The following is a 27,804-nucleotide window of genomic DNA, read 5'->3' on the forward strand; positions in this document are numbered from 1 at the left end:
ATCTAAAAGCTGCAAAGTGGCTGCTGGATCAGAGAATTGAGGAAATAATGGAGAAACACCGAATTGTTACAAATTCACTGCATTTTTTAATAAAATAGTGCATGTATAGAAAATGCAAGGAATTCAGGTTACTGACACCAGGGAACAAGTTTCAGACAATTTGAACAATGATACATTCCCATAACTTAAAGTGGAGGGGGGGGGGGGGGTTGGAGGAGGAGATACAATCAGGTCAACAGCAGACAAGACAATGGTGAAAGGCCTCCTCAATCAGATTACGTTCAGTTTCCACTTACAGTTACAAATTCTGCATTTCATTTGGGCCATAACTGCCCTACAGTTCCAATTCAATTTGTTTAAACTTATTCACAATGTTGAATAAATAAAACTCACCCTTGGTTGCCAATTCTCATACTGCTTCTGTAAATTAGCACCAATGCTTTCCAAAGCTTTCTGAGGGCTCATGGACAGTGGATCTGCAAGGCATCAACAGCAAAAACATTTCAGTGCATGAGGCAAACTAAAACTAACACAGTAGCAGCTGTGGACTTAGAAGAAACAGCCATTTGCTTCAATGATCTATGTCACTGAGTTCATATCCCATCACGACAACTGACACATTTAAATTCAACTAATTAAGTAAATTCAGAATAAAAAGCCAGTATAAACTCAACTGGTCCATTCACATCCTTGAAGGAAAGAAGCCTGTCGTCCTTCTCTAATCTGGCCTAAAGCTAACCAGGCCCACAGCAATGTGGTTGACATAACTGCCCTATGCAATGCCCTTAGGCATTCATTTGCTACGAAAACCTATAATACTCAAAAGCACTGTGGAAGCATCTTTAGAAGGACTGCAGTGGTTCGAAAAGAACCATTAACTTCCCAAAGGCGGACTTCCGGTTGCGGCTATGACTAGCTAAGCCGCACATTTGGAAGCTCCTGCAACAAAGGTGTTTTTGGGCCAGTTGGAGGGCCCCAACGGCGCTGAAAAAACGAATCCCGGTGGGGGAAGGTCCCCTGAGGAGAACTAGACCGATTTTATGGTCGGTACCCGGAGTGGAGCGGCAAGAAAAACGGCAGCAGCTCCCCAAAAAAAGCGGGGGAAGAAAATCAAAATGGCGGCCGGCGGTGCATCGGAGGAGTGGAAGAAATGGGCGGAGGAGCAGCAGGCCACTCTCCTCCGTTTTTTCACGGAGATGAAAGTGGAACTCTTAGAGTCCATGAACGCGACGGCCACCAGGTTGGTGGGAGCCCAGGCGATCCAAGAGGCGTCGATTAAAGATCTGCAGAAGGAGATGACCGCGAGGGAGGAGGAGGCCACAGTCATCGGGGCAAAGGTGGAGGTGCACGAGGCACTCCACATGAAGTGGCAGAGCCGCTTCGAGGAGCTGGACACTCGGATGAGGAGGAAAAATTTGAGGATCCTGGGCCTGGAAGAAGGCCTGGAGGGGTCGGATCTCCCGGGATATGTGGCGGAGATGTTGAGCTCCCTGATGGGGGAAGGGGCCGGTCCGGCGCCCCTGGAATTGGAAGAGGCATACCGGGTCATGGCCAGGAGGCCTAGGGCAAACGAGCCCCCGAGGGCGGTGCTGGTGCGGTTCCAGCGGCTAAGTGATCGAGAGAAAGTCCTGAGGTGGGCTAAAAGGGAGAAAAGCAGCAAGTGGCAGAACTCGACGGTAAGGGTGTACCAGGACTGGAGTGCGGAGGTGGCAAAGCGGCGGGCCCGGTACAACCGGACAAAGGCGGTGCTACACGCGAAAAAGATCAAATTTGGAATGCTGCAACCGGCGCGCTTGTGGGTCACCTACAAGGACCGACATCATTATTTCGAGTCCCCAGAGGAGGCCTGGACCTTTGTACAAGAGGAAAAGTTGGACACGAACTAAAACCTGGGAGCACCGGCGGTCGTAGCCGCCGGGGGACTCTTGATTGAGCAAGTGGCCCTTTTCTTTCTCAGGCCAGGTCGGAACTGGGTAACAGTTTCGTGGACTGTTTGGGGTGTTTTTTCTCGAACGGTTGACTTTTCTGAATATTTTGAAGGTTTCGAGTTGTTGGGTGTTTCTGTGTATTTGTACTGTTGAAATCTCTATGGTGGGTCGTTGGCTTCTTATGGGGTGTTTTTTCCCGTTTCCAATTTCTCTTAGTTATTTACCCCTCTTACCCTTTTTCTTTGGGTGCTTGGGGGGGTTTTTGGTTCTTTTTTTTTTTCTTTTCTTTTCGGGTTATGGTTATCTGCGGTTATTTATACTGTTTGATGGAGGGTGATGGTTGGGCACACTGTTAGTTGATAGTTAGTTAATTATTTTGTTATTTAAGTATGTAGTTAAGTATTTATGTATTTAGTTGCCATTGGGTATTTGTATTTATATTGTTAAGTTGGGGAGACGGGACGGGGGGGAGCGGGTTGATTATGCGGGTCTTTCTCGGGGGTTTTAAGGGGATCTTTCACGGGCGCAGATGGGATGAACCGGGAGGAGTCGGAATGTGGCAGGAGCAGCCGGGTCAGCGGAGACCAGCTGACTCTCGGGAGTACGATGTGGGGTACATCGCGGCTAGGAGGGGTCCTAGCCAGGGGGGGGGGGGGGGGGGGGTGGGAAAGGGGGGGGGAAAGGGGGGGGGGCTGGGGGGGGACACCGGGTTGCTGCTGGAAAGACCAGGGACGAGAAGGGGAGAGCCGGGGGGGGTGGGGGGGGGGGGCCATCGCTATGGGAAGCGGGTCAGAAAAGAAGGGATGACCCGCGGCGAGCAAGGGACAAGACATGGCTAATCGACAGGGAGTAGGGACGGGTCGCTCTGCGACCCGACTGATCACGTGGAACGTAAGGGGGCTGAATGGGCCGGTCAAAAGATCAAGGGTCTTCTCACACCTGAAGGGACTGAAGGCTGATGTAGCAATGCTGCAGGAGACTCATTTGAGGGTAGCAGATCAGGTCCGCCTGAGAAGGGGGTGGGTGGGACAGGTGTTCCACTCAGGCTTGGATATCAAAAACCGGGGGGTGGCGATTTTGGTGGGAAAGAGGGTGTCGTTTGTGGCGGCAGAGGTGGTGGCAGACAAGGAGGGCAGGTACGTGATGGTGAGGGGTAGGCTGCAGGGAGAGAATGTGGTACTGGTAAATGTGTATGCCCCGAACTGGGACGACGCGGGTTTTATGAGGCGCCTGTTGGGCCTCATCCCGGGACTGGAGGCAGGGGGTCTGATCATGGGAGGGGACTTTAATACGGTGTTAGACCCTGGGCTGGATAGATCGAGTTCCAGGACGAATAGGAGGCCGGCAGCGGCAGAGGTGTTAAGGGGGTTCATGGAGCAGATGGGAGGGGTAGACCCATGGAGATTTGGTAGGCCTAGGGCGAGGGAGTATTCTTTTTTCTCCCACGTCCACGGAGTGTACTCTAGGATCGATTTTTTCGTATTGAACAGGGGGCTGATACCGAGGGTGCGGGACACGGAGTACTCGGCCATTGCGATATCGGACCATGCACCACATTGGGTGGACGTGGACATGGGGGAGGCGCGGGACCAACGCCCGTTGTGGCGCCTGGATGTAGGGCTGTTGGCGGACGAAGAGGTGTGCAGAAGGGTGAGAACGGGCATTGAGAACTATCTGGGTACGAATGACACAGGTGAGGTGCAGGTGGGGACGGTCTGGGAGGCCTTGAAAGCAGTGATTAGAGGAGAGCTGATCTCCATAAGGGCACACAGAGAGAGGAAGGAGAGGCAGGAAAGGGAGAGGCTGGTGGGGGAGCTCCTAGAAGTAGATAGGAAATATGCGGCGGCGCCAGAGGAGGGGCTATTAAGGGAGCGGCGTAGCTTGCAGGCCAGGTTCGACCTACTGACCACTAGGAAGGCGGAAATGCAGTGGAGAAGGGCGCAGGGTGCGGCGTATGAGTATGGGGAAAAGGCGAGCAGGATGCTGGCACACCAGCTTCGTAAGAGAGATGCAGCCAGAGAGATTGGGGGAGTGAGAGAGAGGGGTGGGGACGTAGTGCAGAAGGGGCAAGAGGTGAATAGGGTCTTTAGGGACTTCTATAGGGAATTGTATAGGTCTGAACCGCCGAAGAGGAGAGGGGGAATGAAGAACTTTCTCGACAAATTGGGGTTCCCAAAGGTACAGGAGGAGCTGGTGGAAGGGTTGGGGGCGCCGATAGAGCTGCAGGAGCTAATTAAAGGGATAGGCCAGATGCAGGCGGGGAAGGCGCCGGGGCCGGATGGGTTCCCGGTGGAGTTTTACAGGAAATTTGCGGACTTGGTGGGTCCAGTGCTGGTGCGAGCCTTTAATGAGGCGCGCGAGGGGGGGGTTCTGCCCCCAACAATGTCGCAGGCCCTGATCTCCTTGATTTTGAAGCGGGACAAGGACCCGGTCCAGTGCGGGTCCTACAGGCCCATCTCCCTCCTGAATGTTGACGCCAAGCTGTTAGCAAAGGTCCTGGCAACCAGGATAGAGGACTGTGTGCCAGGGGTAGTCCATGAAGACCAGACGGGGTTCGTGAAGGGACGCCAACTTAACACAAATGTCCGGAGATTGTTAAATGTGATTATGATGCCAGCAGTGGAAGGGGAGGCGGAGATAGTGGTAGCGCTGGACGCGGAGAAGGCATTTGACAGGGTGGAGTGGGAATACTTGTGGGAGACGTTGGAAAGGTTTGGGTTTGGGGAGGGATTTATCAAGTGGGTAAAACTGCTCTATTCAGCTCCGATGGCAAGTGTGGTAACAAACGGGAGGAGGTCAGAATATTTTGGGCTCCATCGAGGTACTAGGCAGGGATGTCCCCTATCTCCCTTACTCTTTGCATTAGCGATTGAGCCGTTGGCGATGGCACTGAGGGGTTCAGGGGGGTGGAGAGGACTGACAAGGGGAGGGGAGGAACATCGGGTCTCGCTCTATGCGGATGATTTGTTGTTGTATGTGGCAGACCCGGAGGGGGGAATGCCGGAGGTAATGGGGATACTAGCGGAGTTCGGGGACTTTTCGGGATATAAATTAAATCTGGGGAAAAGTGAGGTCTTTGTAATACACCCGGGAGACCAAGGGGAGGGAATTGGGAGGCTCCCCTTCAAAAGAGCAGTTAAAAGTTTTAGGTATTTGGGGGTGCAGGTGGCAAAGAACTGGGGGACCCTCCACAAGTTGAACTTTTCCAGACTGGTGGAACAGATGGAGGAGGAGTTTAAGAGGTGGGACATGGTGCCGCTGTCGCTGGCAGGGAGGGTGCAGTCAGTTAAAATGACGGTCCTCCCGAGGTTCTTGTTTTTGTTCCAGTGTCTGCCCATCTTCCTCCCCAGGGCCTTTTTCAAGAAGGTAACGAGTAGTATCATGGGGTATGTGTGGGCACATGGCACCCCGAGAGTTAGAAGGGTCTTTTTGGAGCGGAGTAGGGATAGTGGAGGGCTGGCGTTACCCAACCTTTCAGGATATTACTGGGCGGCAAATACATCGATGGTACGAAAGTGGATGATGGAAGGGGAGGGGGCAGCCTGGAAGCGCATGGAGAGGGCGTCCTGCGGCAACATAAGCTTAGGGGCACTGGTAACGGCACCATGGCCGCTCCCTCCCACGAGGTATACCACGAGCCCAGTGGTGGCGGCCACCCTCAAGATCTGGGGGCAGTGGAGGCGACACAGGGGGGAAGTGGGAGGTCTGATAGGGGCACCACTAAGAGGGAACCACAGATTTGCGCCGGGAAACACAGGAGGGGGATTCCAGAGCTGGCAGAGGGCGGGTATTAGACAACTGAGGGACTTGTTTATAGAGGGGAGGTTTGCGAGCCTGGGAGAGCTGGAGGAGAAATTTGGGCTCCCCCCGGGGAACACGTTCAGGTACCTCCAAGTGAAGGCATTTGCCAGACGACAGGTAGCGGGGTTCCCCGCGCTCCCCGACAGGGGGGTGAGTGATAGGGTGCTATCAGGGGTCTGGGTCGGGGAGGGGAAGATCTCGGACATCTATAAGATTATGCAGGAGGCGGAGGAGGTACCAGTAGAGGAGCTGAAAGATAAGTGGGAGTTAGAGCTGGGGGAACAGATAGAGGACGGGACATGGGCAGACGCCCTGGAGAGGGTCAACTCGTCGTCGTCATGTGCGAGACTAAGTCTCATTCAATTTAAGGTACTGCATAGAGCCCACATGACGGGGACAAGGATGAGTCGGTTTTTCGGGGGGGAAGACAGGTGTATTAGATGTTCGGGAAGCCCTGCGAATCATGCACATATGTTTTGGGCATGTCCGGCACTGGAGGAGTTCTGGAAGGGGGTGGCAGGGACGGTGTCGAGAGTGGTGGGGTCCAGGGTCAAGCCAGGATGGGGACTTGCGATCTTCGGGGTTGGGGTGGAACCGGGGGTACAGGAGGCGAGGGAGGCTGGAATATTAGCCTTTGCGTCCTTGGTGGCTCGGAGGAGGATCCTGATTCAGTGGAGGGACGAAAGGCCTCCGAGTGTTAACACCTGGTTAAACGACATGGCAAACTTCATCCAATTGGAAAGGATCAAATTCGCCCTGAGAGGGTCGGTGCAGGGGTTTTCCAGGCGATGGCAACCCTTCCTAGACCTCTTGGATCAGAGATAGAAACTGAGGCCGTGACAGCAGCAACCCGGGAGGGGAGGGGAGGGCGGGAGGGAGGGGGGGGGGGGGGGGGGGGAGGGGGGAGAAAGGCGAAGGAAGTACGGTAGCGGTGGTGGCACGGGCAAGGCCTGCCCGAGGACGCTGCTAGAAATGATAAGTTGGTCTGACTGTCGGTTCGCCGGCGGGGGGGGGGGGGGGGGGGGGGGGGGGCGCGCGGGTAGGGGGGGGGGGGGGACTTTTTTTTTTTTTCTTGTTAAGTAGGGGGGTTTGACTTTGTTTTGTTATAATTTAAATGTGAATGTAGGGGGGGTTAAAATGTTTGTATTTTGAAAAATTCAATAAAAATTATTTAAAAAAAAAAAAAAAACTTCCCAAAGGCTTCCCCGCAACACCCATAATGAACATCCCATGAATGAATAAAAAAATGCTCACTTTCTCGGGAAGAGGTTGGCTGATACAGTCTCAGTCAAGACCACAAACATTTTTTAAGACATCTAAAATCCCAGATTTGACAGAAAGAATGAAACCACAACATTGCAATGAGCAATCTGAAAAAAATTCCACTCAAGAGTCAAGCAAAGCAAACTCTAAATACTGCCTTATTTGACCTCCTACATTCTAAAACTCAGAGTCAGCATGTTCAACATGAATGAGCAGGCAAATTGCACTCAAATCACTCATCAAGTGTCAGATACAAATAAGGCAGATCTTATGAATCAGCTGGGGAGTCCACTCAGCCTATACATCGTTAGCCACAGTCACACAACGCACGCAGACATGGGGAGATCGTGCAGACTCCGCAGACAGTGACCCAAGCCGGCAATGGAACCCAGGTCACTGGCGCTGTGAAGCAACAATGCTAACCACTGTGCTACCGTGCCGTCTCCTCATCAGAGGTCTGAGGGGTCTCTGTTCTTTTACATGGTTTTAGGCAGGAGTGTCGGTTTCCAATCTCAGTATCAGTCTCAGTTCACTTTGGGGCGGAACAGTGCCACAGTGGTTAGCACTGCTGCCTCACGACACCGAGGACCCAGGTTCGGTCCCGGGTCACTGTCCGTGTGGAGTTTGCACATTCGCCCCGTGTCTGCTTAGGTCTCACCCCCACAACCCAAAGGATGTGCAGGGTAGGTGGATTGGACACACTAAATTGCCCCTTAATTGGGGAAAAAAAAGAATTTGGTACTTTACATTTATTTTTTTGTTAAGTCTCAGTTTAATTAGCAACTGAGTGTGTCAGTTCCCCTTTTCAATTACGGTCGGGCTCAAAAAATACATGCTTTGAAACCATGCGAGTCCATCACAGCAGTTGTTAGCGATTATGTTGTTAAAGTGCACTTGGGTTGTTAATTGCTAGGTTTTAGTCTCTGTGGCAAGTTTAATTGGTAATTAATGTGCAAATACAGCAACTTCATGAGAAACACATAGGGCGAAAGACGAAATGCCATTTTCACAAAGCTAATGAACTAGTGGAGCATTATATATTGACCTGAACTTGTGGTAATTTGTTATTCACAGGTTAGTGTTTCATTGTCACAACTTGCAGAGTAATTTTGCGCACAGTTCACATGCACAAGTTTTTTCAGTAAATTCTAGGTCTGTCTTTGCTGGATGTTCATTTCCTTGACCTGATGTGTATTTCCAGAGCCTTTCTTGATTCTCCTTTCTTAATATATTGTTCTCCTCTACCATGCTTACAAACTTTATCAAATATAATTTGAAATGGATTCGGCTTCTGGCGGGGGAAGAGAGCGGTCGTGGGTGGAGGAGCTCCTGGGGGGAACAGAGTTGCGCCCCGCTCCTTGCCAAGAACTTGAAGCCAAGCGCGCAGATTCACCCGTTTGGGTCTACCGCAACAAGAGAGTGGGGATGAAGAAAAATCCGGGCTCCAAAGCTCATTTAAAGCGGGAGAACTGGGCGCTCGGGAGCAGAGCGATCCGGCGACCACCCCCCGCCCCTACACACAGCAGCAGAGCGCAGGGCAGGACGAGCGGCGGCCCGGACCAAAACGGGGACCAAGCCAGCAGCAAGAAAAGAAAACGTTGGGGGAAAAGGGGAAAAAAAGAAGGGGGGGATGGAGAAAATCAAATTCGCCATCCGCGGGTCAGACGACGATTTCCACAGAATGTGGGAGCCATGCACCCAATTGTTCCAGGACCTGCTGTGGCAAACGAACAAGCAGACAAGCAGAAGAATAGCCAGGTAGCCAAGAATGGGGGGGGGGGGGCGCACTCACAGCTAAACCTAAGAGGAAAGAAAGGCGAACCACAGAGGGAAGGGAGGAAGAAGCGGGCGGGGGGGGGGGGGGGGGGGGGGGGGGGGGGGGGGCACGGGAAACTATAACAAACTCAAACTTGGCATCTACAGGAACAGAGAACAAGGAGAATACAGGCGAAAGACGGGAGGAATGGCTGAAGCGGAGGTGAGCGCGAGACGATAACGGCAGCGAGATCCGTCCGGGAGCAGCAAGTGACAACACCAACACCAAACCTATTTGAGTATTGCCCACTGTAATTATTTCTCTGGAACCCAAATGTATATTTACCTCCCGAGTCTCTAACACACACACACACACCACCCTCTCCTCCCCCCGGGCCCTTCTCTTCTATATATGTGTATATATCTTATTCTGTGTACAGAACGGTAAATATACTTTGTTCAAAAACCCAACAAAAAAACATTTGTTAAAAATATATAATTTGAAACAACAGCTTCAAGACAAGGCAAGTTTTTTAATATAAATATTCTTTGTTACTTCTCTTAGATAAAATATTTTATCTAATATACAATCATAACCTTGTTTGGTCCATGCAGGAATTACTTTCATAAATAGATCAAAACGCATTCACTGGAAATAATTTTAATCAAGTAAATTCAGTCCAAATCAAAGTAGGTCCAAGCCACACAGATGCACATAGCTCCACTTGGAAATAATCGTTAACCGGAGATGCACCTTGCCTATAAGTCACCCTTAGGTTTCTAGGAGTGGTGTAAACATAGCAGAACTGGAAACTGTAGCGCTAACCAAAGACTTATTTTTTTTTTCAATGGGGAACAGCCAAGCAAAGCCCCAAAACAGAAGTTGACGTTAGACATGGGTGCATCCCCTGCACTAACTTATCGTGGTTGGGCACATGAGAAGGTAGCAAGAGGAAGCTAGGGAGATGTGGAAAAGGGCTTCTGCAGCAGGATCAACCACTGGCTATCCTCTCAAAGCTCCAACAGTTAACTGTACGATTGAAAACTGGCGGTTGGGGCGGGGGGGGGGGGGTTTTTTGCTGATGCAACTTACTTGTCTTCCTCCAATGATAGTTGAAGGTGAAAATGTCATTTTTTTTTTAAATCCCCCAAAGTTATTTAACTCACATATTTTCTAAAACCCCGATTTCTGTATAGTTAATTCACATTTTTAAATTTTAGACTTCCTCCAGACCAGTTACCTATTTTTCACAGTGACAACTGCGTGACTGCATGACATATTGCATCATTTATACCAACGCTTTACATCAATCACTTTCACCACAATGCCCTCAGCTGTTTGAAGTATTAATGTGAATGCAACTTATTACACAAAGCATATTTAACAAGGTTTTTGTGGCAAGATGTTTCACCAACTTTCTAAAGCATTTAGACAGAGACCGTTAAACATAGACAAGATAAAGCAGCCTCAGTAATATATGATTACTCAATGATTGGAAATCCACCAGTTTCGCCATTTTGTTAGGGGAAGATGGCGATGTAGTGGTAATCTCACTACACTAGGAATCTTGAGGCCCAGGCCAATTCTCTGGGGATATGGGCTCAAATCCCAGCACGGAAGCTGGTGATATTGAAGTTCAATTAATAAATCTACAATATAATGCCAGTCTTAGTAATAGTGACCATGGCAACTATCACCCATTGTTGTAAAAACCCAACTAGCTCACGCATGTCCTTTGGGGAAGGAAATCTGCCGCCCTTACCTGGTCTGGCCTACATGTGACTCCAGATCCACAGCAATGCAGTTGACTCCTAACTACCCACTGAAATGGCCTAGCAAGTCATTTGATTCAAGGGCCATTGGGAATGGGTCACATTCTCTCCGTGGCTGCATGGGTCTCGTCCCACAAGCCAAAGATGTGCAGGGTAGATGGATTGGCTACCTTAAATTGCCCCTTAATTGGGGAAGGAATTTTTGTTTTAAAGGAATAGGTAACAATTGCTCGCCTTGCCAGTGACACCCACATCCCATGAAATAACTTGAGTTTCAGATCAACTCACTTGGGAATGAGTCCTTTCATTTTCATAATTATGTTACATTTTAGGATTTGTTTAATACCGTCCTTAAACTAGAGTTTTTGTTTCCAGAATTTCATATTATTCTCAAGAGTAACTCTAGTATCTTTACCAGGTAACATAGACATAGAACATACAGTGCAGAAGCAGGCCATTCGGCCCATCGAGCCTGCATCAATCCACTTAAGCTCTCATTTCCACCCTATCCCTGTAACCCAATAACCCCTCTGAACCTTTTTGGACATTAAGGGCAATTTAAAGAACAAAGAAAATTACAGCACAGGAACAGACCCTTCAGGCCTCCCGGCCTGCAGATCCTTTATCTAAACCTGTCGCCTATTTTCCAAGGATCTACTTCCCTCTGTCCCCCGCCCGTTCATATATCTGTCCGGATGCATCTTAAATGATGCTATCGTGCCCGCCTCTACCACCTCCGCTGGCAAAACGTTCCAGGCACATCTCCCTTAAGCTTTCCCCCTCTCACCTTGAAATCGTGACCCCCTGTAATTGACACCCCCACTCTTGGAAAAAGCATGTTGCTATCCACCCTGTCCATACCCCTCATAATTTTGTGGACCTTAATCAGGTCCCCCCTCAACCTCAGTCTTTCCAAAAAACAACTATCCGAATCTACTCAACCTTTCTTCATAACTAGCACCCTCCATACCAGGTAACATCCTGGTGAACCTCCTCTGCACCCTCTCTAAAGCATCCATATCCTTCTGGCAATGTGGCGACCAGAACTACACGCAGTATTCCAAATGTGGCCTAACCAAATTCCTATACAACTGTAACATGACCTGCCGACTCTTGTACTCAATACCCCGTCCGATGAAGGCAAGCATGCTGTATGCCTCCTTGACCACTCTATCGACCTGCGTTGCCACCTTCAGGGTACAATGGACCTGAACTCCCAGATCTCTCTGTACATCAATTTTCCCCAGGACTCTTCCATTGACCGTATAGTCCGCTCTTGAATTGGATTTTCCAAAATGCATCACCTCGCATTTGCCTGGATTGAACTCCATCTGCCATTTCTCTGCCCAACTGTCCAATCTATCTATATTTTGCTGTATTCTCTTGACAGTCCCCGTCGCTATCTGCAACTCCACCAATCTTAGTATCATCTGCAAACTTGCTAATCAGACCACCTATACCTTTGTCCAGATCATTTATGTATATCACAAACAACAGTGGTCTGAGCATGGATCCCTGTGGAACACCACTTGTCACCTTTCTCCATTTTGAGACACTCCCTTCCACCAGTATTTAATATGGCCAATCCACCTAACCCCATCCACCAGTCTTTGGACTGAGGGAGGAAACTGAAGCACCCGGATGAAACCCACGCAGACACGGCAAGACTGTGCAGACTCCACACAGACAGTGACCCAAGCTGGGAATCAAAACTGGGACCCTGGCGCCGTGAAGCCACAGTGCTAGCCACTTGTGCTACCGTGCTGCCCGAGCAGAACAAATTATCTGTTCTAGTTATTGAATTATCCTATGCTTCTATTTTTTTTTACAAATGTTTTTTTAAAATCGGGTTTTGAACAAAGTATATTTGCCAAAGCAAAAAAAAGGAACAACACGAGAGAAATATAATCGGAGATTGGGTGTCAGATACACATTTGGGTGCTGGAGAGACAATTACGGAGGGCAATACTCGAATGGGTCTGGTCCTGGTGTTGTCCCTTGCTTCTCCCGGACGGATTTCGCTGCTGTTGTCGTCTCGTGCTCACTTCCACTTCAGCCGGCCCTGCCTTCTTGAACTTCTGCAGTCCGTGTGGTTCAAGTACATCCACAGCACGGTTAAGGAGGGAGTTCCAAGATTTAACTCCAAAAACAGTAACGGAATGGCGATATGGTACCATAGATACATAGAACAGTACAGCACAGAACACACCCTTTGGCCCTCAATGTTGTGCCGAGCCATGATCACCCTACTCAAACCCACGTATCCACCCTATACCCATAACCCAACAACCCCCCCCCCCCCTTAACCTTACTTTTATTAGGACACTACGGGCAATTTAGCATGACCAATCCACCTAACCCGCACATCTTTGGACTGTGGGAGGAAACCCACGCACACAGGGGGAGGACGTGCAGACACCACACAGACAGTGACCCAGCCGGGAATCGAACCTGGGACCCTGGAGCTGTGAAGCATTTATGCTAACCACCATGCTACCCTGCTGCCCTCATGGTGCCGTGTGGCTTGGAGGGAAACCTGCAGGTAACGGTTTTCCCATGTATCTTTGAGGAGATACAGGTCACAGATTTGGAAGGTGCCATTGGAGGAGCCTTGGTGAATTGCTGCAGTGCATTTTCTGCTGCCAATATGCGTTGGAGGAAGACAATGTTTTAGATGGTGTATCTATAAGTGGGTTCCTTTGCCTTGATGGCGTCAAGCTTTTGAGCGTTGTTCTGCACTCATCCAGGCAAGCGGAGAATCTGCTATTATACTCCTGACTTGTAGATGGTCAGTAAGCTTTGGGGAATCAGGAGCCGAGGTGCTCGCTGCAGAATTCCCAACCTCTGACTTGCGCTTGTAGCCACAATATTTATATAGCTGGTGTAGTTCAACTTCTGGTCAATGTTAACCCCCCCAAGATGTTGATTACAGTGATTGTAATGCCATCGAGCATTATGCGGAGATGGTTTGATTCTTTCTTGTTGGAGATGGTCTTTGCCTGGCACTTAAGTGGTGTGAAAGTTATTTGTTACTTTCTCTCTCCACAAATGCTGCCTAACCTGCTGAGAACTTCCAGCATTTTCTGTTTTTATTGCAACTTCATACTTTGCTTTCAAGCTATTACACATATTTACTGTACTAAGGATGAACAAGCAAGTATCAGTGATAAACAAAGAGCAGAAATCATTTTGTCCACCTTCCTGTCTGAAAACCAATAAAACCTCAAGATCTAATGCCAAACTGTTCTGTTGTTGTGGTGTTTCTTGTATTTTGTTTTACTGCTGTGGGAATCATTAGCAGCTTAGACTACTCTCCTTAGAATTTCAGGGGCCAATGATCAGAACAGCTATATGCTCGCAAATATCCCTGAAAATAGATACAGGACTTTGAACAGCTGCTAGCCAACATTTCAAACATTAATGGCCATTTAGATAATCCCAAGCAAATCACATGGTCCATTTACTCACATAAGACTTATCTTTCCCCTCAACGTCTATAAACTTTCAACAAAACTGGCAACCAAATTGAGCTTGGTGCAAGATTCTCCCCAAAGCTGGCTCTTAAATAATGAGACTGGATTCAAAGGACAGCCAACAATATTTATTCAACAAAGAACAAAGCGAACAATGCACAAAATTCAATATTCTTCACTTTGTGGATGTGCTCACTAGCTCTCCCCTGCTTCAGTGTCAACATTTCAAAATTATATAGAATTAAAGCTCAAGGTGTCAGCATTAGTGCATGTTTAAATTCACGGTAAATCTATTTAAAAAATAATAGTGTTGAAATAATTTAAGTGGCAATTACCATTGCTCCAGGGACAAAACTCGATCCACCCCTCATTTAATAGGATGTCATTAGCACCACAGGATACAATTATGTTAAAAGAACTTAGCAGGCTGCCAGGCAAGTGGATATTTCTTTTCTGCTGTTTTGCATTTTACTCTATACAACAAGTGTGCTGAAAACGTTTTGAATGCCATCGCTGCCACCAAGGTGCCTTTAATGATTAAATTCTACATTGAAATATATGGAGGTAACAATGTGGAAACAATCTATTTCACTGCCACTTTTACACTCCTGTCCAGGTCATGGGTTTTTTCATGTCTATTGGGGATGACCCTTCTGTTTAAAAACTAGAAAGTAGGTTAGATCCGATCTGCCCGTTTTCAAACCTTTGCTGCAACTTTAAAAAATACATAACGCCTTTCATACCATAAGGCATCGCTAAGTGATTTACAGCCAATGAAGCACTTATAACGTTGGAAATGGGGCAGCTAATTAATATACAGCAAGTTCCCACAAACTGCAAGACAATAATGACCAGTTAATTTGTTTTTGAGGGATAAATGTTGGTCAGAGATACCTCCCTTGCTCTTCTTCAAAATAGTGGCATGAGATCTTTTGCACCCATTTGAGGAGCAGATAAGGACTTGATTTAACCCACCTTCCAAAACTCAGCACCTCCAATAATACAGCACGCCCTCGGCACTGCACTGCAGTGTCAGCTTAGATGCTTTATCATCCGATACATGGCACAATATAGCAACCCCTCAGTAATGCACTGAACTTTCAGCTTGAGTACTGCGGCACTCCAAGTTTGTTTCCAGTGATTAATTCCATTCTATTTTCATGATTTTTGCCAGTGTTATTGCAGCATAACTACAGGATTTTGAATTTATTTATTTTACATTGTTCCTGAAAATAGGCACCATTTTGGCTCAATCCCAAGATAATGGGACCACCACGGTGTTCATTGATTCTGATACCAATGGAGTTTAACTAGTAAGGAGAGGGGCTGAGATCTGAGCAATGTTTAATCTGACTACTTGCAGTCATTGCAGGGCAGCAATAATCAAAGTAAACTGACTTATATTGCCAATTCAGTACAATTTCAATCCAAGACAATCAGGGTGAAACCGCGTAGTGGTCTGGGCAGATTGCATCTTCACGAGTGTTCAATACTGGTCAGAGTCAACTGGATTGCACCCAAGTTCGGTCCCAGTGCCACGAGAGTTGTAAACTATGAGAAAAGATTTGATTTTTCTGCCTTAAAAGGAACATACAAGAGAGGACTATGTAGAGGTATACAAAATACTAGATGGAACAAAAAACATTAAACATTTGCACCAATTCAAGCTGAATGTTGACCACGTGAGACTCAGGGACATGGTTAAAACAGAAGAATGGCAAAGTTATAACGGTACAAGGCGCAAATAGAGACTTTTGTATACCGTAATGAAGGAGGGGGGGTGGAATAAATTAAATCACAGATATTCGTTTTCAAACTAAATTGCCAAAAGGTCTCATCTGTACCTCTGTGATCTTATTGGTTCTGTATTTCTTTTTCTATTCCTTTTTCTGTCTTCCCAGCCATTACTTACCCACCTCTCAATGGTGTAAGAGGGTGAAGCAAAAGTAAGTGAGCTTCCAGGAACATAGTTCTTAACTGGCCATTTAAATACAACATGTATGGCACAAAAATAATCAAATTCTCTATTTGCCTCCCCTGGAGAAAAAGAACATTGCAGTTTTTGAATATCAAGTTGAATATCAAGTAGCGTAACAGATCGCTGTTGTGAAAGAATTAAAACTGACGTCTCACCACATCAACCTGGTGTAAAGAGAGGCTGCTGATTGCCCAGCAGGATGCTCACACCACAACTTGCTGAGAAAATAATTAGAATTCTCGCAACAAACATAGTGGCTGATTGGGGGCACGTGGTCAGCGTCTAATACAAATCAACGGTGCTACGGTTCAACACAGAAAAGGAACAACGGCTTATTTAATACCTTTATAAACGAAAAAAACTAAAAACAACTTCACATTTCCTACCACATTTAAAACATGGGAGTTCATTTTTTCTTACAATGCAATAAATTCTCATTTATATTCAGGACAGAGCAAAAGGCCTCCAGTCTGCCAACAAACGTGCCACTAACCGCTGGCCTCAGCTGTTTTCACAACTGTATCCAGCCATATAGTTTGCCACACTCTTCATTGGCCGAACGTTGGAGATGCTGAATTATTTATAAACTGTGCTGATAACAGAGATCAAATGTATTTGATAAAGTGGTTTACATTTTCTTTCCTGATAACATTGTCCAATATGAAAGGAGATTTCAGGGGCGGCACGGTGACTAGCACTGCTGCCTCACAGCGCCAAGGACCCAGGTTCGATCCCGGCCCTGGGTCACTGTCCGTGTTGAGTTTGCATATTCTCCCAGTGTCTGCGTGGGTCTCACCCCCACAACCAAAAGATGGGCAGGTTAGGGGGATTGCCAAATTGCCCTTTAATTGGGAGGTGGGGAAATGGGTACTTTAAATTTACTTTAAAAATAAAAGGAGACTTCTCTAATCCACACAGAAAGTCAGGAAGTCTTTGCGCCTTCCACTGGATAAAAGCAAATTACTGCAGATGCTGGAATCTGAAACCAAGGAGAAAATGCTGGAAAATCTCAGCAGGTCTGGCAGCATCTGTAGGGAGAGAAAAGAGATAATGTTTCCAGTCCAGGTGACACTTTGTCAACTTCGGAGCAATGGAGAAACGTTTGGCCCTGGCAGAGTTTTTAAGATGGGTTATCCTTTCCACTGGTGGGTATGGAAAGGCAGGAGTTCCGAGGAAATTATGAAATGCATTGGGATAATACAGACGGGTAAAGCTCCCAGCCCTGATGGATTCCCTATTGAATTGTCCAGGAGGCTTGCGGGTCAGTTGATCCTGTTGATATTGGATATGACTCCTTGTTCCAGGGTTCGTTGCCTCTTACACTTATGCCGGCCTCCATTTCAGTGATCCTGAGGAAGGACAAGGAACTTTATGGAATGTGGGTCATTACTCGCAATGGTACCGGCGCTGCGGTTGGAGCCCCGGCTCCCAGAGGTGATATCAGAGGATAAGACAGGCTTTGTCAAGGGTCGACAATTGTTAGCCAATATACGTCAGCTGTTAAATATTGCCCGTTCCCCATCTCCAGTTCCCGAACTGGAGGTGATTGTATATATGGACACCGGAAAAGCCGTTGATAGGGTGGAATGGGGATTTCCGAGATTCTTGGGAGGCTTAGTTTTGGGCCAAATGTAATATCCTGGATTTAGTTATTGTACAGGGCCCCACTGCTAGTGTTTGTACTAATGCCTTAAACTCGGGTTATTTTCCACTAAATCGAGGCACGAGGCAGGGATGTTCATCGTCTCCGCCTCTATTTGCTTTAGCAATTGAACTACTGACCATAGCATTAATATCTTCTAGTAAGTGGAAGGGGATAAACTGGGGAGAGAGGGAGCATAGTGTGCCCTTGTACACAAATCTGCCTCTTTTCATTGCCAACCTAGTTTCCACTATGGATGAGATAATGAAGCCACTTAGGAGTCTTGGCTCCTTCTCTGGGCAGAAATTGAATCTGGATGACCGGTTAACTGCCGGTTTGGGCAAAACGGTAGCATTGTGGATAGCACAATCGCTTAACAGCTCCAGGGTCCCAGGTTCGATTCCGGCTCAGGTCACTGTCTGTGCGGAGTCTGCACATCCTCCCCGTGTGTGCGTGGGTTTCCTCCGGGTGCTCCGGTTTCCTCCCACAGTCCAAAGATGTGCAGGTTAGGTGGATTGGCCATGATAAATTGCCCTTAGTGTCCAAAATTGCCCTTAGTGTTGGGTGGGGTTACTGGGTTATGGGGATAGGGTGGAGGTGTTAACCTTGGGTAGGGTGCTCCTTCCAGGAGCCGGTGCAGACTCGATGGGCCGAATGGCCTCCTTCTGCACTGTAAATTCTATGATTAACCCCCACCCCCCACCCCAGGAGGGGAGCCTATCTAGAGATGTTGCCATTTCGCCTTGGCAGATCTAGTTTTCATTATCTGGGAATCCGGGTGGCCTACAATTGGGTCTCGCTCCATAAAATTATACTAGTCTGATGAATGGAGTAAAGTCTGACTTGCCGAAATGGGACAACATCCCCCTGTCCTTGGCGGGCAGGGTTCAGACTATTAAAATAAATGTCCTCCCGAGATATTGAATTTCTTTTTCAGTGTCTCCCTAAATTCTTTTTTGTCAGAGATTTTTTAAATTTAAAGTCCCCAATTCTTTTTCCATTTCCAATGAAGGGGCAATTTAGCATGGCCAATCCAGGCCTGCACACCTTTGCATTGTGGGGTTGAGACCCAGGCAGACACAGGGAGAATGTGCAAACTCCATACGAACAGTGACCCGGAGCCGGGATCGAACCTGGGTCCTCAGCACCGTGAGGCAGCAGTGCTAACCACTGCACCACCCCACTGCCCCTTTGTCAGAGTTAACAAATTAGCATCAACTTTTATTTGGGTGGGTAAAACCCCCAAGGATCCCTAGGGCATTTCTCCAGAGGGATAGATTGTCAGGCGATTTAGCTGTGCCCAATTTGCTATTTTATGATTGGGCAGCCAATATTGAGAAAATGCTGGAGTGGCTTAGTGATCCGAGTTCTGTACGGAGACAAATGGAAGCGAGTTCTTGTAAGGGCTCTAGTTCAGGTGCTTTAGTAATTCCCTCGCTTCCATTACCCCTGCAAGATTTTCTTCGAATCCGGTAGCTGTGTCCACCCTGGGAATCTGGAAGTAGTTCAGACAACATTTTAAATTTAGCTCCATTGTTATTGGCCCCTATCTGAAGTAATCATCTCTTTGTGCCAATGGGCTTAGACTCATCGTTTAGGTCATGGAAGGAGAAGGGTCTGGAGAGGTTTGGGGAATTGTTTGTGGAGGTTCGCCATCTTTGAAGAGCTGTCAGAAAAGTTTCAGCTCCCTGGAACCAACTTTAGATATTTCCAGATTTGCGATTTCTGCGGAAGGCTTTTCCTCAATTTCCTGTGGCACCACATCCTTCCTCCCGGTTGAAAAGGATTTGATCTTTGGCCGGGTCTGGAGTGAGAAGCATTTTGGGTATTTATGGCCTGCTCTGCTGAATGAGATTATGGGGAAATGGGAGGGTGAATTGGGTCCTATTCTGGATGAGCAGGTGCAGAGCAAAGCTCTTCACAGGGTCAACTCTATGTCCACTTTTGCACGACTTAGTTTGATCCAGTTCAAGATGGTACACAGGGCTCATCTGACCAAGGCAAGAATGAGTAAGGTTTTTCAGAGAGGACCACGGGTGTGAGTGGTGTTCTCGGGGAAGGCCAACCATACTCATAGGTTCTGGTCTTGTCCCAAGTTTTTACGCTATGCGTCTCCTTCTTCAACACTATGTCAGAGGAGGTACTTAATGTCGAACTGGAGCCTTGTCCATTGGTGGCCATTTTCAGGGTGTCAGACTAATCGGTACAGATGGGGGTGAAGGCCTTTGTCTCATTAGTAGCCCGGAGGCGGATTCTGCTTGGGTCGAGGTCTCCTACTCCGCCCAGTGCCTCAGCCTGGTTGGGAGACCTCATGGCGGTCTAACATTTGGAGACAATCAAGTACAGCATTAGGGGGTTGGTAGAGAGGTTCTACCTAAGATGGCAACCATTCATTTCCTTTTTTAAAGAGTTGGTTACTGTCAGCTGTTGAGGGTTTTTTTAGTTTATTGCTTGGATGGGGAAGGGGGTTAGGATTGGATGTGATCGATTGTTGATTGTGCCCTTTTTATATTGTAACTTGAAGCACCTGTTTTATATTTATGCCGTTGTTTATAATCATAGAACACAGAATTTACAGTGCAGAAGGAGACCATTCGGCCCATCGAGTCTGCACCGGCTCCTGGAAAGTGCACCCTACCCAAGGTTAACACCTCCACCCTATCCCCATAACCCAGTAACCCCACCCAACACCAAGGGCAATTTTGGACACTAAGGGCAATTTATCATGTCCAATCCACCTAACTTGCACATCTTTGAACTATGGGAGGAAACCGGAGCACCCGGAGGAAACCCACGCACACACAGGGAGGATGTGCAGACTCCACACGGACAGTGAACCAAGCCAGGAATCGAACCTGGGACCCTGAAGCTGTGAAGCGATTGTGCTATCCACAATGGTACCGTGCTGCCCCCGCGCTGAAAAGGTTTTCAATAAAACTATATATTTTAAAGTCTTCATGAGTATTATTCCCATTTTAGTCAATCTCTCACTTCTCTTCCTGTGGAAGGATCACGGGGGCAGCATGGCAGTACAGTTGCTTCACAGCTCCAGGGTCACAGGTTCGATTCCCACTTGGGTCACTGTCTGCGTGGAGTCTGCACGTTCTCCCCAGTCTGCGTGGGTTTCCTCCAGGTGCTCCGGTTACCTCCCACAGTCCAAAGATGTGCAGGTTAGATGGAATGGCCGTGATAAATTGCCCTTAGTGTCCAAAAAGGTTAGGTATGGTTACTGGGTTACGGGGGTAGGGTGGAGGCATGGGCTTAAGTGGGGTGTTCTTCCCAAGGACCGGTGCAGACTCGATGGGCCTAATGGCCCCCTTCTGCACTGTAAATTCTATAATTCTACGCAATTGGACCTTGATGCACCAGCCCAGATTGAAATCCAGCTAACTAGGTCCCAGACTTTATTCCTACCCCTGAAACTGTTAAAAGGAAAGCCTCCACTCAGCTTTTCGCTGCTCTGTGCCAACCCTACAGAGATCAGAAGTCAGAACATGGATGCCCATGGCTGTGTACTTCTTTCTGCCACCGCATGTTACAGGGAGCTGCTGTGAGATAACATGCCAGCCCAAAACTCACTCCTTTAAAAGGTTAGAAATGTTTCACATCATAAACATATCCTCACATTGAATATTTCATCCCTTACTAGAGATTGAACAAAGTGTAAATAAAAAAGTGATTGGTCACCATTGTTGGAGTACAACCGCATCTACTTTCTATTTCCCAATTTCAACCTCCATACCTCAGCTAACCACTGCTGAAATCCTCATCCACGCCTTCATTACCTGTCCACCTGACTATTCCAATGCACTCCTGACCAGTCTCCCACATTCTACCTTCTGTAACCTTCATTATAACTCGTACCTGCTCACCCATCATCCCTGTGCTCACTGACATACATTGGCTAGCGGTTAAACCATATCTAAATTTCAGGACTCTCATTCTTGCTTTGAAATCCTTCCATGGCCCTTCCCTTTCTCAGCAATCTCCTCCAGCCGCACAAACCACCTTCTAACTTTGGCGTCTTAGCACCCCAATTTTAATTGTCTCACCATTGGTGGCCATTTCTTCAACTACCAAGGTCTGACGGTCTGGAATTCTCTCCCTAAACCTCCCTCCCCCCCCTTTCCTTCTTTCAGATATTCCTCCAAACCTATCTTTTTGACAAAGCTTTTAGAATCATAGTACAGAAGCTCACCATTCGGCCCAGTAAGTCTGCACCAACCCTCTGAAAGAGCACCCTACCAAGGCCCACGGCCCATGGCCCATCCCTGCAACCCCACCTAATCTTTTGAACACCACGGGGCAATTTAGCATGGCCAATCCACCTAATCTGCACATCTTTGGACTGTGGGAGGAAACCGGAGGACGGAGAGGAAACCCATGCAAACACAGGGAGAAAGTGTAGACTCCACACTTTCAGTCACCTGAGGCCGGAATTGAACCCAGGTTCCTGGCGCTGTGAGGCAGCAATGCTAACCACCTCGTCGTCTCTTTTGATCATCGATCCCAATATATATTTATGCTGCTATGTCAAATTCCATTTTACAATGCTTCAATTAGGGGCCTCACGGTAGCATGGTGGTTAGCATCAATGCTTCACAGCTCCAGGGTCCCAGGTTCGATTCCCGGCTGGGTCACTGTCTGTGTGGAGTCTGCACGTCCTCCCCGTGTGTGCGTGGGTTTCCTCCGGGTGCTCCGTTTTCCTCCCACAGTCCAAAGATGTGCGGGTTAGGTGGATTGGCCATGCTAAATTGCCCGTAGTGTAAGGTTAATGGGGGGATTGTTGGGTTACGGGTATACGGGTTACGTGGGTTTAAGTAGGGTGATCATTGCTCGGCACAACATCGAGGGCCGAAGGGCCTGTTCTGTGCTGTACTGTTCTATGTTCTATAATTAATACTTTAGCACATTTTATGTTCAGACTATGTCTGTGTTGTTGCACAAGGTGATGATTCAGGTCAATCTACTACACAGCACAATTTTTCCAGCTGTTTACTGCCAAAGGTTGCGACTTGGTGAAGCCACATCTGGAGGTTCAGCTCACTGACATGAAATAGTCAACCAAGCTCACCAGGCAGTGCAAATTAAAACAATAAACTAATCCTTGATATTAGAGGAGAGGACAGCAAAGAAAGAAAATCAATCTCAAAATAAATCAGAAGATTCCGAAAGGGCCTTAAAAGTACAGTTAATGTGAAAGATGAAACTAAAACAATAGGTTCAGGTTTACATTTCCATAGTGCCTTTCACTATCTCAAAGTCCCAAAAAGTGTTTGACAGCCAAGGATAGTCAGGTAACAAGACAAGAGGATAAACCTGTTCGTATCCATGTGCAATCTGCACTGTAAAGGGCAAATTAAGGAAGCTCAGAAATTTCCTCCAAAGTTTTTCTTTTGAAAGTTCACAACAACTGGAATGTGTTACTGTGAAAATAGTGGAGTCAGAACTTTGGACTCATTTAAGGAAACAGGTAACTACCGTGTGGGAGGTGGAGCAATGAGATCTCACAACTGCTCGGATATTCAAAGCAATTGAATAAATCTGAGCCACTGAACTCTGCAATCAAATTGAACCTAAAACTCCTTTTTAAACTCTTCCAGTTTGAAAATGTTTCTTATATGAACATTTCAGTTGAACATAATAAATGCCTTTAAGGATCAATGAGGATTAAAACTTCTTTTTTTTTTGCAGATAACGAAGCAACAGGAGGACTCTTTCATTTGCTGCCCTTGCTCGATGGCCTGAAGTGGAATGTTTCATAGGATGCAAACTTAAAACCGTCTCAGGAACAACTCAGACTGCCTCAGGAAAATAATTCTCTTGAAGGAAAGAATATTTCTGTAAATATATCAATAACCTTCACTGTGTTTTCCTAAAGGGAAAGTGCATCGCAAGGTTAGCCTCAGAGGATCTTAATGCCGAAGCTAAATCAATGTTGCTCAGGGAAGGCACAGCTCTATTTATTGATATTGGCACAGTAGCTTCCAAGTGGACGTGAGCCAAAGCCAATCGTACCAACACTTCCCCTCCCAGCTACCAAAACCATGGTCAGGGAAATAACAGGTAAGTCAATACACCAAGCAAGATTATTTATACTGCTGATAGATTCACATACATAGAAACATACATGAAAAATAGCAGGAGGAGGCCATTCAGCCCTTCGAGCCTGCTCCGCCATTCAATATCATGGCTGATCTTCAAATTCAATACCCTGATCCCACCTTCCTCCCATATCCTTTGATCCTTATAGCCCCAAGATCTATATCTAGTTCCTTCTAGAGATCACACAGCATTTTAGCCTCAACTACTTTGTGGTAGTGAATTCCACAGATTCACCACTTTCTGGGTGAAAATATCTCCCTGCCTCAGTCTTAAAAGGTTTATCCTCAAACAATGACCCTTAGTTCTGGACTTTCCAGCCATTGGGAACATTCTTTCTGAATCTACCTTATCTAATCCGGTTAGAAAATTATACGTTTCTGAGATACTCTCTTACTCTGCTAAACTCCAATGAATATAATCCTAATCGACTTAGTTTCTTCTCTGCTTGACAGTCCCGCCATTCCAGGAATCAGCCTGGTCAATCTTCGCTGCACTCCCTCCATAGCCAGAACATCTTTCTTTAGATGAGGACATCAAAACTGCACACAATACTCCAGGTGTAGCCACACCAACACCCTATACAACTGCAGTAAAACATCCTTATTCCTAGACTCAAATCCTCTCGCTTTGAAGCCAAAATATCATTTGCCTTCTTTACTGCCTCAAGAATTGCACGCTTACTTTCATACTCCATTGTGCACTAGTGCTTTTTAACTGAGGTGGTAAGGTCAATGAGGATCTTATTATACTCAGAGTCAAAACAGGCATTAACTAAGCCTCTGCTATTCTCCCTCTATCTGACTTCAACCACAGGCCTCTTAACTGCTCTTTATCTTTTCACTGAAAACTGGCAACGTGACACCGCCATCTCAATTTCTCTGCCCCTTCTCACCCAAGTTGACCCGTATCCCTCTGAATTTGCTGCACTCCGTTCTCTTAGATTCAACGCTGACCTTATGATCAAACCAATGGACATGGGTGTTGCTTTATCATCTAGTGTACTGACCTCTACCTCACCGCCAACTCTTTTTTAATATACATTTAGAGTACCCAATTCATTTTTTTTCCCAATTAAGGGACAATTCAGCATGGCCAATCCACCTACCCTGCACATCTTTGGGCTGTGGGGGAAAGACCCACGCAGACATGGGGAAAATGTGCAAACTCCGCACGACAGTGACCCAGGGCCGGGACCGAACCTGGGTCCTCGGTGCCGTGAGGCAGCAGTGCTAATCACTGCGTCACCGTGCCGCTTCACCGCCAACTCTGAAGACACTTCCTCCTACCTTCCCTCCTGGACCATGTCCCCAACACCAAACATCAAGCCATTGTTTCCAGGAATGTCACTGACCTTGTCACCTCTCGAAACCTTCCCTCCACAACTTCCAACCTCAGTCTCCCAACCCCACACAGCCCACTTCTACCTCGTCCCCAAAATCCACCAACAGGACTGTCCTGGGAGATCCATCATATCAGCCTGTTCCAGCCTCGCGGAGCTCAGTTCTTCTCACCCCAACTCCATCCTCTCTCCCCTTGTCCTGTCTTTTCTCACCTGCATTCATGATTCCTCTGATGCCCTCCATATTATCAATAATTTCTAGTTCCTTGACCCTCACCACCTCCTCAAGATGGATGCCTAATCAATCCCTTTACACCTCCATCCTCCACCAGGAGGGGAGAGGTCTCTCTGCTTCCTCCTTGAGCAGAGGCCTGAATAATCCCTGTCCACCACCACTCTCCTCCGCCTAGCTGAACTTGTTCTGTCACTAAATAATTTATTCTTTGACTTGTCTCACTTCCTGAAAATAAAAGGTGCGGCCACAGGTACCCATTTAGGCCCCATTATGACAGTCTTTTTGTGCATTTTGTAGAACACTCATTGTTCCTGCCTTACTCAGGCCTGCTCCTACAACTCTTTTTCCATTACTTTGACGACTGTATTAGTGCTGCATCATGCTCTCGTCTGGACCCAAAATACATCGATTTTGCTTCCAATTTCCAACCCTCTCTCACCTTCACATGGTCCATCTCTGACACTTCCCTTCCTTGCCCTCTCCGTCTCATTTCCCAGTGATTGACTGACCACTAATATTCATCTCCTCACAGCATGCTTTCTCTGTGTGGACTCCTCCATTTTGCCAGTTTTCACCTCTCTTGCATTTGTTACGATGCCACCTTCAAAAATGGCACCTCCGACATGTCTGCTTTACCAAGGTTTTCCCCCCCAGTGAGGTTGATAGGGCACTCAACTGGGCTCGATCCATTTCTCACACCTCTTCCCTCATCTCTACCCCTCCCTTCCAGAACCATGATTGTGTCCCCCTGGTCTTCACTTCCCACAGCACCAGAATTTAAAGGTCCCCACCAACATTCCGCAGGGGCCGCTCCCTCCATGACACCCTGATCCATTTGTCCATCACGTCCAACTCCTCATCCCCTTCCCATGCACTCTTAGAGGGTGCAACACTTGCCCCTTTACCTCCTCACTGATTAAAAATATTTCACTTGCACCTCCTTCAATCTGGTCTTCCAAATTCACTGCCCCCAATGCAGACTCCTTTACATTGGGGAGACTAAACGCAGGCTGGGCAATCACTGCGGAACACCTTCGCTCCATCTGTTGGCATGGCCCCAACCTTCCGGTCACTTGCTCTTTCAAATCAGCATCCTGCAGTCACGCTCACATGTCCATCCTTGGCCTGCTGCAATGCTCCAGTGAGGCCCAACGCAAGCTGGAGGAGCAGCACCTCATCTTCTGATTAGGCACATTACTGCCCTCAGGAATCAATATTGACTTCAGCCACTTTGTTACCTTTCTCTTCCACCTTAAATGTTTTTTCAGATCATAAGCATGTTTCGTTCCAATAAAGAATCTCCCTTTCCCACCAGGCCATCTGTCACTTGTTCTTCAGTTTAGCTACATCTTTGGTGCAATCTCTCCCAGCTCCCACTAATCACCATGACAGTTGTTTCACCCCTCCTTTCACAGTACATAATCCAATGTATTTTCCCCTTCTTTCAGAAATGAAACATGCACAACATTCACGCTGTTCTGTCTCCGTCTGGATGCTGCCAGACCTGCTGAGTTTTTCCAGTATTCCCTGTTTTTGTTCCAGACTCCAGCATCCGCAGTATTTGGCTTTTATCAACAACACGGTGTGGTTCGGTTCTGGATTCCCAAAAACATGTTTTTCAAAATGTGTAGGTTCACACCAGATGCAATGAGACAACTATTTTAATATACATCTGCTGTTGGAAACACCCAACAGGACACCAACCAAGAACCAAAATTCCAGCACTGCACAAATTGAGCTATGTAGCAACCAACAACACTGCTTCAACCAACGCAAACCCTTCAACATTACAATAACCTACATTCTGCACAGAAAAAACATTATCTTTTTCCTCTGAATTTCCATTTTTTCCTCCACACGTATGCCAACGATCCAAACTGCTGCAAAAATGATGGAAGAATTAAGCAGACAATTAAGAAAGCAGTTCTCAATAAAACAAAGCAGGAATAACCATCCGATGACCATACTGAGGCAATGTTGCAGTGAGGAGTTGCGTTGTAACAAACAGCAATGTCCCGGCTTGGATTCCTGTTTTTTGCTGAGATAATTAATCTCAGCTGGGCTAATTGCTCGAATAATTAATCACAGTGCCTTGCATGAAGAGGGAAAATAACTACTACGCATCTAAAATGGCCAGGACTCCGCTCCTGACCAAGTATCCGGGGACTACTGCTGGAGGCGAGATTGTGGACATCAAGCAAGGGGAAGATCAAGCATATCTGCGATGCCCGCAGTAGTTAAACCAACCTGCCAGAACTTACTATCCCAGCTCACATACTAGGCAGATTCACTTCAGTGGGCTACCATACTCCAGGAAAGAATCAATACCTTCAAAACTGGGAGAAAACTGGCAGAAAGAAACATGCTTTTTTAAAAGAAAGCCTCCAGGTGTCTCTAACATTCCCCCACTATCAGAACATATATTGTGCTTGTACTTAAGAGGTTGAACAAAGTCAGATACAGTGGTTAAAAGAGGCACATTCGTGCATATTTAACAGTGCAAGCCAGAAGT

General features: G+C 47.2%; 1 protein-coding gene across 1 annotated transcript in view; it reads right to left on the reverse strand.

Annotated features, from left to right (window-relative positions):
- The window catches only part of rptor (regulatory associated protein of MTOR, complex 1), a 415,805-nt gene that overhangs the window by 336,138 nt on the left and 51,863 nt on the right, over nt 1-27,804 (reverse strand). Inside the window, exon 3 of the mRNA XM_038778271.1 lies at nt 394-476. Within this exon, the coding sequence (XP_038634199.1) occupies nt 394-476 (83 nt within the window). The remainder of the gene's footprint in view (nt 1-393; nt 477-27,804) is intronic.

This window comes from Scyliorhinus canicula, chromosome 18, assembly GCF_902713615.1.
Source record: "Scyliorhinus canicula chromosome 18, sScyCan1.1, whole genome shotgun sequence".
In the NCBI taxonomy this organism is placed as follows: domain Eukaryota; kingdom Metazoa; phylum Chordata; class Chondrichthyes; order Carcharhiniformes; family Scyliorhinidae; genus Scyliorhinus; species Scyliorhinus canicula.